The sequence below is a fragment of the Ornithorhynchus anatinus genome, chromosome 12 (assembly GCF_004115215.2).
Source record: "Ornithorhynchus anatinus isolate Pmale09 chromosome 12, mOrnAna1.pri.v4, whole genome shotgun sequence".
In the NCBI taxonomy this organism is placed as follows: Eukaryota; Metazoa; Chordata; class Mammalia; order Monotremata; family Ornithorhynchidae; genus Ornithorhynchus; species Ornithorhynchus anatinus.
In genome coordinates, this window is record NC_041739.1 from 27,352,412 (window position 1) to 27,368,918 (window position 16,507).

The 16,507-nt window shown below is 43.0% G+C and overlaps 1 protein-coding gene across 3 annotated transcripts in view; it reads right to left on the reverse strand.

The window, feature by feature from the left end:
* The window catches only part of ZNF330 (zinc finger protein 330), a 37,424-nt gene that overhangs the window by 7,743 nt on the left and 13,174 nt on the right, over positions 1–16,507 (reverse strand). For all 3 annotated transcript variants that reach the window (XM_007668423.3, XM_007668420.3, XM_001513800.5), the window contains exons 2-7: positions 9,224–9,347; positions 9,032–9,051; positions 8,854–8,924; positions 3,951–4,030; positions 2,327–2,453; positions 996–1,100 (exon numbers count right to left, since the gene is read on the reverse strand). In XM_007668423.3, coding sequence (XP_007666613.1) covers positions 996–1,100; positions 2,327–2,453; positions 3,951–4,030; positions 8,854–8,924; positions 9,032–9,051; positions 9,224–9,343 — 523 coding nt within the window. In that variant the 5' untranslated portion in view covers positions 9,344–9,347. The remainder of the gene's footprint in view (positions 1–995; positions 1,101–2,326; positions 2,454–3,950; positions 4,031–8,853; positions 8,925–9,031; positions 9,052–9,223; positions 9,348–16,507) is intronic.

Here is a 16,507-nt window from a genome sequence, read left to right on the forward strand (position 1 = left end):
TGGAACATGGCATGGGAAGAGGTAAAGAAAAGTAAAAGGAGAAAAGAAAAGACTAAAAGGATGAATTACAGCAAACAGAGAAAGCAAGGAAAATTGTGACATAGTGAAGCAGATTTTAATATCTAGATAGCAATGACACAATAGCTCCCTCCTGGGACGCTGAAGATTACACACAGCTTTTTCACTTCATTTGTGTACCTTTCACAGACTCATAGTACCTCTTGATAGACTTACAGCAAGAGGTTCCCCCCACCCCCCAATCTAGATTCTAAGTTCAGGAATTTGCCTGTTATATTGTACTCTTCTAAGTGCTTAGTACAATGTATGCATGCACACAGTAAACTCTCAAAAATGGATTGATTGTGGAGAGGGAACACTGCCTACCAACTGTTATATCGCACTCTGCCAAACTCTTAGTTCAGCACTCCTCAAAAAGGAAGTGCTTAATAAATACAACTGATTGGTTGATTGACTAAAAGTCCCATCATTCAGTTCCCTGTCCTTATTCCATACAAGGAAAAAAAAAATAATTCAGCCCTTTACAAGATCCATACTATGAGATGAAACGTCAGAGATGATACAGTTCCAGACACTTCTTAAATATCTGAGGTTCTGAAAAAGAGCTTGGGTTAGGTGTATTTTAGCAGACATGAAGTCATAAAAATACTCGTTATCAACAACCCAAACTATCTGAGCCTGCGTCAAGTATTCCCCAGGAGAATTTTACTAGAAATATGGCAGTGTTAAGCCTTGGAGGAAATAGGTTGTAAAAATATTTATGATCCTAAGGGATTTTTCTACCCAGGACTTTACATATTAACATTTTCAAGAGAAAGTATCCTCCGTTTAAGATTACTACCAGAGTCAATAGAATATACTGAGCCTCGATCCCGGCCCTCGGGAAGCTTGCAATCTAATGAGGGGGAAAGATACAGACTGAATATATCTTAGGTAGGAGTGAGAAAGCAGAGAAGATCTTAAAGGAAACAACTTACATTTAAATGTCTCAGCCTCTAAAACCTGGCAGCTGGCTTGATGTTCAAACTGGTCATCTTCGCAGAGGAAGTTATGGCAAAATGAGCAGCTGAAGATTCTGCCTCCTGTCAGATTTCCCAAGAAGAGAAGACACAAATGTTGGCATGAAGTTTCTAGCTCATCAATCAATGCAATTGATACTGCTGTCATACTGCTTGGACTCAAAATTTCCTCCTCTAGGTCACAACTGCTGGTGTCCCTTTCGCAGTCTTCCAAGGATGCAAAACTCCTGGCCTTTTTTACGACGACAGAATCTACAACCAATATCATCTTATCATCTGACACCCCTTCTATTGCTTCAGGCCTCTCTGGAATTTCACCGGTTCTCTCTGTGGGAATTCCTGTTCAGAGACAGATCCAGGTGAAGTGTTCCAAAAAGGAGAAACCCTGGTAGGTTCCCCCCAATCTTGGGCTAGCCCCACATCTCTCTGGCACTCCACTTCAGGCAGAAACAGAATGCCCAGGGGAGGGGAAATCCTGCGGGTTTCAAGCCTTTTAAAATCTCCTTGAATAGCCTGGTACTCAAACCTAGCAGCACCAAGTGCCCTAAACTAGCTCCAGCTCTAAGAGTTTGGGCATAGTATGGCTAGATTTCAGCGCCCTATGAAATAACCCAGAAGACTTCTCAATCATTAATCAGAGTGTTGTGAAAGGCAAGAATCCCATGTACATTTAGCCAGGGGAGTCCATCCCGTGAGATTTGGAATCTCACTTCTTCCCCTTACTCAGTTCCCATCTGAGCCACAAAATGGGAGAGGAGAGGAGGGCAGAGCACTCTCTGGGGAGAAGGCCAACTATGAAGAGAGATTTTTATATTGTGAGCCCCTCAAAGAACAGGGTCTAATTCCCAACCGTGTAGTCTTTCCCACCACTTTGTAGAGTGCTCTGCACATAACAATAAATATTGAATACTATTATTACTATGACTCCGCTCTTGGCCTCTTAACCCAAGCCAAACCCAGCTCTGCAAGTGCACACAACTTGGAGAATTTCCAGTATCATTTTTCTGATGAAGTTTTGATCATGTACCCCCAGTGCTTTTCTAAAAAATGGGACTAGAAGTGCTAAAAAGAGAATGGATTTTATGGGGGGGGGAGGTCCTCTCCATGACACAGGAGAATCCCCTCTCCCCAAAGATATAGACTCTTGGCAAAGTCTCTTCCCCGCCTCCCTTCCGTTCCCAGGAGTAGTCTAGCTCATGAACGTCAACATACCGGGCCGCAAACTTAGCCTATTCAGTATAGCAGAGAAGTTGGTTTTCTCCCTCTCCACTTTAGGTTTAGCAACTCACCATGATCCCAAACACCTCTTTCACATTCAACACATTCTGCATCTGCAAGAGGACAGATACAGGCATGTGTACTAAGACATTTCCTACCATGGCAAACCCAAGCTTCACAGAAATCGCAGATTGCACCCTACAATCAGAGAAAAGAGAAAAAAAAAAGGATTAATCTTGGCACTTAAAACCATCTCCAGCAAATCTAATTCTACCTAATAATTTTTTTATTGATCCTTTAAAGTAGTGGACTATAGGACTCTCCATAAGCACAAGGAACTCAAATAACTGGACACGAGACAGTGTGATGGGTATACCACAGCAGATGGAAGCCCTACTCGTAAACCATGAGGATTCTAAGATATAATTACTACTACTATCCATGCCCACCACAGAAATAAGGGCACCATAAATCATTAAGGCAAGCCCAGGGGGGCAGGCTGCATTGTTTCTTTCTCTTGAAGATTTCAAAATAAATTAAATTTCAGATGCAGTTCACAGCCTGTATTCTAAGCACTCATTTCTGCAGGGCTTCTGTAAGTGAATGGATTTTTTTTAAAAAAATTAACATATTTGGCTTTTATGAAAAATTGCATGCATTTGTATAATTAACAAAGGGGCTCCTCCAGCTTTTCTGGAATAAAGGAGGTAATGCGCTATAACTGGAAAAAGAAACAAGTGTCAGTCTTAAATCCCTACTATCTATAGTGTGATTCATAATTAAAATTAGATAAACCAAGATCTCGTAGAGAACCAGGGACAACAGCCTCAGCCCCTGATATTTGATAGCTGTCCTTTATGGAAACAGTGGACTTTATCTAGGAGAAAAATATGGCTGAAAAAGATGGTGCTTAACCTTGGTGTCCCAACCACAGCACCGACCCACTATGCAACCACTTCTTGTGCCAAACTGCTTATTCTGTATCTCTGCTACATTACATTGCTGAACTGTTGAAAGGTCTTTATTCTATTGTACTACAATGGAAACAGCAGCAAATCAGCCAAATCATTTGGAAGTTTGGTTCTGTGGGGATTTTTGGTGTGCGTATATGATTTTAATAGAATGCCAGAGTAGTTACCCACGCAACGAAGTACTGCATCTTACAAAACCCTTCACTCGTTTCATTCTCGTATTTACACATACGTTTACATACGCTCGTAAGGAGTACGAATGTTGTCCTTTGCATTCAAAAATGACACCACCGATGCACGCATGCAGGTGGATCGATAAAGGTGTCTGTGCCAGGAATAACCATATTCCACTATAGACGCCACACTGCGTACATGTAAAAACTATCCTTTACTACGCTAACACACTTACTGGGTTCAGTTCGATCAGACCTAATCAAGTAAGATCTTGTTAAAAACTTAAATGGTTTATCTATAAAGTGGGGATAACTGTATTTTCTATTCACATACCTAGGGAGAGAAATAGATGGTAAGAAACTGAAAGACTGATCTCCTGCACTGAAGAACAGCAAAAAAAACTTGTGTCAGGGACAGACAAAACTCAACCCTGTGGTTCTATTACTGCCCTACGACTTTTCCAGGTGATGTCCCACATGAAAGCTGCCTTTTAGGTAGATCTCTCCACTCCCTTGTCTCCTCTAAACAAGGAAGCAATTTTGGAACTTACCACCATTGAAAGGCCAGTGCTATAAACACCGGCATGCTTTATGACGCAATCTGAAGACTTCATCATACACTTTGTTTTGCCTATTAAGAAAAGACATAGGCTTACTTGGGGCCTTATTGCAATAAACATAAACCTTGAATGACAATCTGATATCCCCCATATTAAAAACCCACACCAAAAATTATTTTGCAAATCCCAAATTCTTCCCAAATGTTAAACATCTGAACATCAGTTGCCGGCTGGATCTAAGATTTCCTGACAGCTAAAACATTTACTGTAGGGTAAATGAAATTATAAACGAAATTATAAACTACTCAATCATGATAAAGTTGAATAACAGTAAAAAAAAAAATGTGTTTTACATTTAAATGGTGCACAACGTAATTTAATCATCATGATGCATCGGTGTATATCATAACATTAAATAGCCAAATAAGTTTCCTAATTGAAAACGTTCAAAATAAGAAAAGCCCTATTAATCCCCTAAAGCAAGAAAAATAATTTCACACTTTATAATTCATACCCAAGATATTCTTCGGGGTGATTATTCTACTTATTTTCCCCTAACGTGTCTCAAGTTTGAAACTAATGACAAAGCCAACACAAATTAGTGATCCATTCTATATATCTGTATACCTAGTTCAGCCATGAAGGCTTTTTCTGAAAGTCCAGATGGGCTTCACTGACAGGGCCCACGGACAGGACTAAGGTTCTAGAGGAGGGTGGGAGGAAGATGGAAAGATGCCTGGGAGAAAGGTACAGGACAGGTGGCACAGGGCTGCTCAGTCTCAGCTTAGCTGCAACAGCTCCAACTCTACTCCAGGGGCAGAAATAATCCTTGGAAATATAGACCCCAAAAAAGGAGACTGTCTGTAGCGAGTGGTAACATCCAACGAAGACGTCGGAAAAGCAACACCTTTTAAATGAAAAGAGCCAGGGTCTGGGTGTCGGAGGACCTGGGTTCTAATGCTGGCTCTACCTCTTGCCTGATGTAGGACAAGTCACTTCGTTTCTCTGCCCCTCGGTTTCCTCATCTGAAAAATAGGGATTCAATACTGTTCTCCAGCTGGGAGCTCCTTGCCAGATCTAATTAATGTTGGTATTTGTTAAGCGCTACGTGCAGAGCACTGTTCTAAGCGCTGGGGTACACACAAGGGAATCAGGTTGCCCCACGTGGGGCTCACAGTCTTAATCCTCATTTTACAGATGAGGTAACTGAGGCACAGAGAAGTTAAGTGACTTGCCCACAGTCACACAGCTGACAAGTGGCGGAGCGGGGATTCGAAACCATGATCTCTGACTCCAAAGCCCATGCTCTTTCCACTGAGCCATGCTGCTTCTCTAAGATCTGACTTTCTTATACTTACCCCGATGCTTAGTATGGGACATGGCACACACTGAGTGCTTAACAAATACCTGAGTGCTTAACAAATATCACAATCACCAGGGTATCAGCCAAGTGGAGTCTAATTACCACTTGTACACTCTTTATCAGTGCTTAGAACAATGCTCTGCACAGAGTGAGTGCTTAATAAATATCATTATTACTGTAAGAGTAGTAGAGGAGGTAGTAAGGATTAGGAACGCAAAGAACCAGCTTTCCCTACCTTTCCTGGCTGCCCTGAAGCAACAAGGATAAGAAAACCTGGCTACAAAAGGAAAAAAAAAGAAATGGACTGGAAACCTGTCCTCTAAACTGTAAGCTCACTGTGGGCAGGGAATGTGTCTACTATACTGTACTCTCCCAAGCGCTTAGTACAATGCTCTGCACACAGTAAGTGCTCAACAAATACAGTGATTGACAAAAAGCTCATGCTTAGATTCCTCCAGCACAAATTCCCTGCCCCAGATGAGAGTCAAGGAATACTGGAATATTTTGTTATATATTCCTTGAAAATGGGCATTTATCATGAACATCTATACTATGGAGTTCATTTCCTACAGATACACATACAAATACATCCCCAATCAGATGATAGAGAAGCAGCGTGGCTCAGTGGAAAGAGCCCGGCCTTTGGGGTCAGAGGTCAAGGGTTCAAATCCCGGCTCTGCCACTTGTCAGCTGTGTGACTGTGGGCAAGTTACTTAACTTCTCTGTGCCTCAGTTCCCTCATCTGTAAAATGGGGATTAACTGTGAGCCTCACATGGGACAACCTGATTACCCTGTATCTACCCCAGCGCTTAGAACAGTGCTCTGCACATAGTAAGCGCTTAACAAATACCAACATTATTATTATTATTATGATGGTGCTCTACAGCTAATATAAAGTTTCAATCGATCCCTTACCACCACTCCCTTCCCCTAGTGACTTTGCCCTGGGCACCGCCATCTCTTCTCCCTCCAATCCTATCACACTATACTCCCTCTTCTCCCCAGTATTTTGGGCAAAGGCAGGGTCCTGGTCTGGGCTCTTCGACTCTAGGAGCAGGGAGGCAGGGCCACCTCAGCCCCGCCTCTTCACAGCAATCGATCCAGTTCCCATCGTTACCTCCCAGTGCCCAGGTTCTGTGCAGCCTGCAGACCCTTCCCTGGATCCCTGCTCACTCCCAGTCTCGATCCCTTGAGGTGGGGAATTGCACTGTCCAGTGTGCGTGAACTGTATTTATTGAGGGCTTACTGTGTGCAGGGCATTGCACTAAGCGCTTGGGCGAGTACTACAATATAACAGACACATTCCCTGTCCAAAACAAGTTTACAGCCTAGAAGAAGTTCTCTTTGTCTACCCTGGTGAGCTTAACTCATGCCCTGACCCAATCCCAGAGTGTCAGAAGCAGGAAGAGCACAGGAGACCAGGTTCCTCAACTTTTACTCCTGCTCACTTCTAAGAAACAGTCATTAGTAGTAACTGTATTGATTTGAGCATCCAATTATTGAGCAATGCATAGTACAACAGAAGCAAGATACATTCCTTGCATAGAAGGAACTGGCTAAAAGGGAAAGGAGACAGACATAAAAAATATTGACAAATAGAGGGATCAGAATGAATAATGTGATATGAAGTATAAAACCGAATATTCATCTATACCCACAACATAAGTGTTATGGATAAGTAAAAAGTGCTGGAGGTGGCTGTAGAGATGTTCAGAGTTCATCGGGCAAGGCGGGATTTTTGGAGGTTTGAACATGGGGAAGACTGTAGTGGGCTGGACTGGAGGACAGAAAGGCAGGAGGCAGGGAGATCAACAGCAGCGTGGCTCAGTGGAAAGAGCCTGGGCTTCGGAGTCAGAGGACATGAGTTCGACTCCCGGCTCTGCCACTTGTCAGCTGTGTGACTGTGGGCAACTCATTTAACTTCTCTGTGCCTGTTACCTCATCTGTAAAATGGGGATTAACTGTGAGCCTCACGTGGGACAACCTGATTACCCTGTATCTACCCCAGCGCTTAGAACAGTGCTCTGCACATAGCAAGCGCTTAACAAATACCATCATTATTATTATTAACAGGGAACGGGGAGGAGGTGCAGGGGAGCGATGCAATATTCTAACCACAATATGACTATCCAGTGATAGCTGGGTCACATGCATACACATATATATACACCCCACAGGGCAGAAATACAAAGGAAAAGAGGCATTTGTGGAAATACATGGACACATAAAAATCCAGGTACTAAACATGGGGAGTCAAACAACAGGACACACACACACACAGATACAGTAATAGAGAGAAATAAAGAATTTCTATACACACACTTGGAAACAGGAGATCATACAAGAAAAAGACCTGCACAGAAAATGGTAGGAGAGCAAGCAAAAGACAGGGAAGGCAAGGGCAAATTTGGGACTTTAGAGGAAATGATATGGGGGTGGAAAAAAAAAAAGGAAGGCCTTCTGCGGTCTCACATAGTTCGTAATAGTACACTACCAATCACACTAATGTCTTAAGTTTATATAGAAAACAAAGCCTCTGACAAACTATTACATTAATCTTCAGGATAAGCAATCGGCTAGAAAGTCCTGCTCTACCCAAGGTTTTCCAGGTGAGTACAAGTCAATTTAAACCAAAGAAAAGCTAATTACCAATCCCCCTTTATTGGACTGAAAGTCAGGATGGCAACACAGCTTTAAATTGATTGATTCCCTGATTACCACGAGGCTATTATAAAACAAGATGTATCTATTCAGAGGCTTTGTCAAAATACCACAGATTGCTTACAGTGAAAAAGACATCAACAGCATGTTAGAAGTAAAAATATGGTTTTCCACTCAAGGCCTCCACAGAGATGTTTTTACCCAAATTGCATTTCAAAAATATTTAGTGTTGCCTTTGTTTGACTTGCAAGAAGCTGACATTTCCACATGTAAATAATAATCCAACTGCCTGACCAAGCAAATCAGAAGTGTGTGGAAATTTATTACAGTGCTCTACACAGTGCAGGCACTCAAACAGGGCCATGAGGCGCTGGGGCGGCATCCAAATCCCAAAAAGTAGTATGGCCTAGAGGAAAAAGCAAGGGCTTGGAAATCAGAAGACTTGGGTTCCAATCCCACTTCTGCTACTTGCATGCTATGGGACCTTAGGCACTTCTCTGTGCCTATTTCCTCATCTGTAAAATGGGGATCCGATACCTGTTCTCTCTCCTACTTAGACGGTGCGCCCAGGACTGTCTGACTTGTGAGCAGGAATGGGTCTGTCTGTTGTCAAACGGTACTCTCCCAAGTGCTTAGTACAGTGCTCTGCACACCATAAGCGCTTATTAAATACAAATGAATGAATGATTATCTTGCATCTACCCCAATGTTTAGATGAGTCGTTGACAGAGTAAGCATTTAACAAATGCTGGTATTACTATCATCATCATCTCGTAACTAACCCAGCAGCCAGGACAGTGCTTGGCACACAGTAAGCACTTAAGTACCGCAACTATTATCATTATGTCTTTAACAACATATGGACTTACCACACTGGGCACAAATTGGTAACTTCTGTATGGAACTGCAGAAATAGCAAAAGGCTCTATTCTTCTGTCGTCTTATTTGGATGAAAAATAAAGAGAAAAATCCAGGTCAAAGGCAAAATGTCGAGAGGTACATCACAGTAATAGACTTAAGGAAAAGAGGAAAATAAAAGATATTTACCTCTGGCATTTATCACATTCCTGCAAAATTTAGGGAAATTTTTATTAATGTTTTCCATGATTACAAAATAGAAGAGTGAAATTTAATTCTGATTAAGTTTCCCATTTAACATTTTACTTCAGCGATTTAAAAAATATATAACTATTGGGTTGTTTTTCACCTACCCACTGATAATTTAAAAAAAGGTGTTACCATTGAAGCATTACATGGATGTTTAGCTAAATCTATGTTGCCTCTTGAAGCTCTAAGCTGTTTTTCACGTTCTCGTCGGTTTTCAGCCTTCTTCCGGGCGCCAGTCTTTTTTTTAGGCATTTTACTGTTTTCCGCATAAAAGAAAAATGAGAAGCTGTGAGCCAGATCATCATATTTATGATTTTACATACTTAGCTTATTCTTTTTTCAAAATAAGTCTTTTTAAATTTTCCATTTAAAATATTTTAGTTCATTTTCAAGTTTTTATTAATTACAAATGTAATGCACTATTCAAATACTCTCCGAGGGACTCAACAATATTTAGGGCTTTAAAAAAATGGCCCACTGATTCATTCCATTCTATTTATGAAGCGTTTAATGTGTGCAGACCACTGTACTAGGCATTTGGGAAAGCACAATACAACAATAAACAGCGACAATCCCTGCCCACAACAAGTTCACAGTCTAGAGGGGATCAATTTGATCAATCTGATTGATGTAAAACACTCATTCTAAAAGTTCCAAAATTATAACAATAATAATGGTACTTAAGCCCTTACTATATGCCAAGAACTGTTCTGAGATACAAGTTAATCAAGTTCAATACAGTCCGTTCCCACATAGTGCTCACTCTTAACCCCCATTTTACAGATGAGGTCACCGAGGGCCGGAGAACTGAAGTGACCTCCCCAAGCTCACACAGCAGACATGCGGCGGAGCCGGGATTAGAACCCAAGTCATTCTGACTCCCAGGCCGGTGCTTCATCTACTTAGTCATGCTCCTTTCTTATAAGAGAAACATCTTTCCTAGGCCAGAAAATCTTATTTGCTCTTTAAAAAGAGGTATTGTAGCAGTGAAAAACAAAGCGAAAAACTAAAACTATACCGTCCTGGATCCCACTTATACTAAGTTGGAAATCATTGCCAGAAAAAATGTAATTGTTAAAGACCAGTTATTCACTCGGTTTACATTATCCTAATACAACTGGAATGACCTCTGCTCTCAAGGGAAAACACACCACCAAACAATAACCCTATTAATTACTGCACAACTATCACTACCAATTGCGCCCGGCTGGCCAATTTAATACGCACTCCTGGCAGGAGTTCCCAAACTGAAATGAGCACAGTGAGATGCTCCATAGTCCACTAATCCGCTGAGCCTTACTGTAAGCTTTCCCAACCCTTCCACTTGGTCTACGAAATGAAATAGATAATAACAATGTTGGCATTTGTTAAGCGCTTATTATGTGCAGAGCACTGTTCTAAGCACTGGGGTAGATCCAGGGTAATCAGGTTGTCCCACGTGAGGCTCACAATCTTAATCCCCATTTTACAGATGAGGGAACTGAGGCACAGAGAAGTGAAGTGACTCGACCACAGTCACACAGCTGACAAGTGGCAGAGCCGGGATTTGAACCCGTGACCTCTGACTCCCAAGCCCAGGCTCTTTCCACTGAGCCACAATGCTTCCCTATAGAACACTAGCTGAGACCCATTACAGCATTTACAAAATTCATTTTTTTTCCTTTCAGCCCATCTTTTCCTATTTGATTTCCCTTTTCCTCACAATTATTCCCACCCCACTGTTTTGGTGTCCACCTACTGGCACTTGCAACTCACTCGTAACTCTGCTGCCGTCAGTGTGCGCACACATCACTGAGTGTCACATAAGTGTCACATACTCCTGTGTGGACTTGGGTGGGAGTCTCACTGTGTGTGCTCTTTCCTTGGTTTGGTTTGTCCATATGATTAAATGTATCTTGTTCTCTGAACATAGCGTATGCTCCACATATTTCCCTGTGGGTGCACTTGTGTTCCTGGAGGTAGGAGGTATAGCCAGATTTCACAGAATTGGGTTAGAGGGAAATAATTAGTCACTGGTGATGGTTAATACCTGTGCTCCTGCTGGCTGCTGCTGGCACCCAGTTCTCACACTGGCTCTAGACTGTAAACCCGTCAGGAGCAGGGAACGTGTCTGTAGTACTGTGCTCTCCCAAGCACATTCATTCATTCAATAGTATTTATTGAGCACTTACTATGTGCCGAGCACTGTACTAAGCGCTTGGAATGTACAAATCGGCAACAGATAGAGACAGTCCCTACCCATTGATGGGCTTACAGTCTAACTGGGGGAGACAGACAAAAACAATAGCAATAAATAGAATCAAGGGGGTGAACATCTCATTAAAACAACAGCAATAAACACCACTGATTGACCTGCTCCTGTACTTTTCTGGGGGGGAGGGAGCGAGGGGGAAGGAACCTAGACAGCAGCACTGGCTTCAAGCCACTCAATTAGCTCTGTCCCACCAAAACCCAGCCTACACATGTCAATCCTCTAACACTACGCTACTTACACTCACAGCGCCTCACTCTCATCTCTCACTCAGCATCCACCCCTTCCTTTCTCCCTCCTCTTTCAGTCCCACAGACCACCAAACTCCTCATATTCAAATTCCTACTAAAATATCTCCTTCAAGACACCTCCCCAGCTAATCGCTCCTCACCCCACGCTCCCTCCTTCTCAAATCACCTGTATTTTTAGTCATATCCAAGGCATTTAGCCTTTTCTATGGTATTTGTTAAGCACTTACTATGTGTCAAGCACTCCTCAAAACGCTGGGGTAGATACAGGTTTATCAGGTTGGACACTGTCCCTGTCTCACATATATTCAGTTGCTTCCCTACCTGTACCTTCTTTTAATGACAATCTCTCCTAGCTTGTGAGCTCCTTGTACTGAACTCTTCCAAGTCTCCTCATGCCCAGTCCTATGCTTTTTCCTCTAGCCCACAATGATTTTTCCAAAGTCCATCCATTTTTAGGAGGTGCAAACTCATTGCACCTCTGCTCTACCCGAACCTCCCTAGCTACATCAACGCTAGAAAAACAAAGTTTGGTTATTGTGAATTCCCGAACTTTGACAGGCAAAAGGTTTTTTCATTGGATATTTACAATACTTCAGGCTAATGGGTATTTATGGCTTTCTGTCTATACAAAGAGGGTATCCCTTCAGAAAGGTGCCGAGCCACTTCAGTTTATGACGAGCACTCAATCGCAGTTCTAAAATGTAGATATTTCCTGAGCAGCTCATTCTTTGTCTATGACATACACAAGTCTATTTTCAAAAAGTGGCACTTTATACGGAGCAGTAATCTGCAGTTACCAGCAGGCTAAATTAATCATTTTTGACACTTTCTTTTACAAACTCACACATCAAAATATCTGTATTTGGGTGCTATGCGCACAGCACTGTATTTAGTGCTTGGGAGAGTGCAATATAAATATAGGTAATCCCTGCTCACAAGGACCTGACTTGCTAGAGGTGGAAACGTGTTAAAATAAATTACAGGTGGAGGGGAAACAGTGTGGCTCAGTGGAAAGAGCCCGGGCTTGGGAGTCAGAGGTCATGGGTTCGAATACCAACTCTGACACCTGACAGCTGTGTGACTATGGGCAAGTCACAACTTCTCTGTGCCTCAGTTACCTCATCCGTAAAAAAAAATGGGGATGAAGACTGTGAGCCTCACGTGGGACAACCTGATTACCCTATATCTACCCAGCGCTTAAAACAGTGCTCTGCACATAGTAAGCGCTTAACAGATACCAACATTATTATTATACATACATAGTATTGTGGGGCTGGGTGAAGAGTGAATATCAAAGTGCTGAAGGGAAACAGGCCCAAGTGCATAGGTGACACAGAAGGGAAGGCTTAGGTTTACAAGTGAGGACTTAGCTGGGGCAGGCTACTTGGGAAAAAAATGCGATTAAGGTAGAACTTTGAAGAGGGAGAGGTGGTTTTTTGGACATGAAAGGGGGGTTCTGAGACGGGGGGGAGGACTTGGGGACCGGTAGAGGAAAGAACCTGGGCTTGGGAGTCAGAGATCATGGGTTCGAATCCCGGCTCTGCCACTTGTCAGCTGACTATGGACAAGTCACTTCACTTCTCTGTGCCTCAGTTCCTTCATCTGTAAAATGGGGATTAACTGTGAGCCTCACGTGGGACAACCTGATTACCCTGTATCTACCCCAGCGCTTACAACAGTGCTCTGCACATAGTAAGCGCTCAACAAATACCAACATTATTATTATTAGAGGAAATCTAGGTACAGAGAGTAGCCTGGCACTAAAGGAGTGAAGCGTGCAGATTGAGTCGCAGTACTGTGTGACTGTGGGCAAGTCACTTAACTTCTCTGTGCCTCAGTTCCCTCATCTGTAAAATGGGGATTAAGACTGTGAGCCCCACGTGGGACAACCTGATTCCCCTATGTCTACCCCAGCGCTTAGAACAGTGCTCGGCACATAGTAAGCGCTTAACAAATACCAACATTATTATTATTATTAACTCCCCTGTGCTGGGCAGCAGTGCCGCGGGGCAGAGTCGAGGGCGGAGATTCAAGCTGACTGTGCAGGAGGAGGAAATGGTAAATCGTTTCCGAAGTTTTACCAAGAAAACTCTGTGGAACCACTACCAGAACGACTGCAGATGGAGGTGGGGTTCTTCTGGGAGAGACGACGTGTCCACGGTGTCGCTATGGGTCGGAGACGACTCGACAGTATAAGACGAGACAGGACATCGGTGAGGTTAGGTGGTGGTATTTTAGAGTATTTTACAGCTGATGGCAAGGTGTGATGCAGAACCGGATGGGCAATTACTGGGGGGTTTTAAAGAGGAGATGCGGTCTGAATGGCTTGCTTCTTTAAAGATGTGGGCAGCATAGTGGACTACGGACTGGAGAGGGGAGAGATGGAAGGCCAAGGAGTCAGAGAGGAGGCAGAGAAGCAGCATGGCGTAGTAGATAGAACATGGGCCTGGAAGTCAAAAGGTTGTCTGCTGTGTGTGACCTTGGCCAAGTCACTTAACTTCTCTGTGCCTCACTTACCTCATCTGTAAAATGGGGATCAAGACCGTGAGCCCCACGTGGGACAGGGACTGCATCCAACCCGGTTTGCTTCTAACCACCCCAGCACTTAGTAGAGTGCCTGGCACAGGGTGGTAGTTCGGATGGAGAGGAAAGGGTGGCTTTTAGAGATATTTTGAGGGTAGAATCAACAAGATTTGGTGACAGACTGAATATGCAGGCTGGATTGAGGACGATACCGAGGTTACGGGCCTGTGAGACATAGAGGATAGCAGAGTGATAGTAAAGGCTTGGGGAGGACAGGGTTTGGGTGAGAAGATAAAGAGTTCTATTTGGGACACGTATGATTTACACCACAAGGATCCCCACGCTACTGAAGCTACATTTCTCCCCAACCCTACACTCATTTTAAGTGAGGTGGATACATATTTGGGCCCATCATAATCTCCTTTTAGATCCTTAATTCCTATCTGGTTCAAATCATAGTCTTCAACATGGTCCCACCATCTCAAAATACATTTTGATATCATCATATTTCTGCAATAGATACCTCAAAATAGCTCATTTATCACCACGTTAAACATACCGCATTCGTGCTCCTTAACTCTCAACGTGCTATTTTCTCACACAAACTGCTAGTTTTTTTTAAAAAAAACAAAACACACCACCTTTGTCCTGTAAATCACTCTTGATTTACAGAAAATAAACTGGGAAACTTGGCTATTAAAGTAAGTATGACTACTACCTTCATAAAAACAAATCTGAAACACATCAAAGTGATGAAATACGAGTCAGTAATTCACAAATCCACGTCTCATTTGTGATTACTTCTGACGAGTTCTTTCACTGCAGAACCCTCTATGGGATCAATTTTCTAGCTGCAATAATTTAAACAAGAGCTTTTTGAAAGGCAGATGATTTCAACATTTCTGAAGGAGAAAATGTGCTTTTCAAGAGTTTCTAGTAAGTCCCCTCTATTCAAAAAATGCAGTTGCAGTCACTTCCAAAAGTTAACGATCCATACTAACTTTTCAGTATCATTTGGAGATGTAAAAAACACCTTCTAAAAGTATTGATATTTGCAGTAGTACCCTAATAATTGAGTATATGGCACAAATCACATTCCATTCGGTTTTAATACTTCCTCTGCAACGTTTGCCAATAAACCAAAAAAGCAATCTTGGCTTTTCCTTCTTTGATGGATCGGAAATTCAAATTTCTCAAATAAAACCATTTTACTCCCACCAGGTGGTGGGGACTCCCAACACCAGTTAATGCCATGATGGCGGGAGTGTTTTGAAAGCTGCATATAACGGGCCGGTGGCCAAGAGGTAGCTAAGTGGCGCTTCTATTTGGAATTCATTTAACATCGGCGGATAATATTTGTGAGTGCCTGGCACCGTCAGCTCCACGATGACCTTTCCGGCAACTCTCAAACAGGCCAACTACCTTAAGAAGCATCACCTGAACGTATGAAGGTGAAAAGAGAGAATACACAGAAGAATAAATTGCATAGAGAAACATATCTCTATACAAACACATACCTAACATATAAACATACACGTGTATCTACCTACATACTTATTTTCGCCTCTATATACATATATGCAGGTCTATACACTTATATATGTGTCTATATACATATATACGTGTGTCTATATACATATGTATGCATGTCTAGAGAAGCAGCGTGGAAAGAGCATGGGCTTGGGAGTCAGAGGACGTGGGTTCTAATCCCCACTCCGCCACTTGTCAGCTGGGTGGCTTTGGGCCAGTCACTTGGCTTCTCTGGGCCTCCGTTAGCTCATCTGGAAAATGGGGATGAATAATAATAGTGATAATAATGATGGTGTTTGTTAAGCCGCTTACTATGCGCACAGCACTCTTCTAAGTGCTGGGGGAGACACAGGGTCATCAGGTTGTCCCACATGAGGCTCCCAGTCTTCATCCCCATTTTATAGATGAGGGAACTGAGGCCCAGAAGTGACTTGCCCAGTAACCCAGCAGAAAAGTGGCAGAGCTAGCATTCAAACCCATGACCTCTGACACCCAAGCCCTTGCTACCGAGCCACGATGCTTCTTTTTGCTAAGCACTTCCTATGTGCAAAGTACTGTTCTAAGCGCTGGGCGGATACAAGGTGATCAGGTTGTCCCACGTGGGGCTCACAGTTTTAATTCCCATTTGACAGATGAGGTAACTGAGGCCCAGAGAAGTTAAGTGGCTTGCCCAAAGTCCTCCAGCTAAGTGGCAGAGCCGAGATTTGAACCCATGACCTGACTCCCCAGCCCGGGCTCTTTCCCGAGCCACACTGCTTACTATGTGCAGAACACTGTTCTAAACGCTGGGGGAGGTACAGGGTTGTCAGTCTGTCCCACACGAGGCTCCCAGTCTTCATCCCCATTTTACAGAAGAGGGAA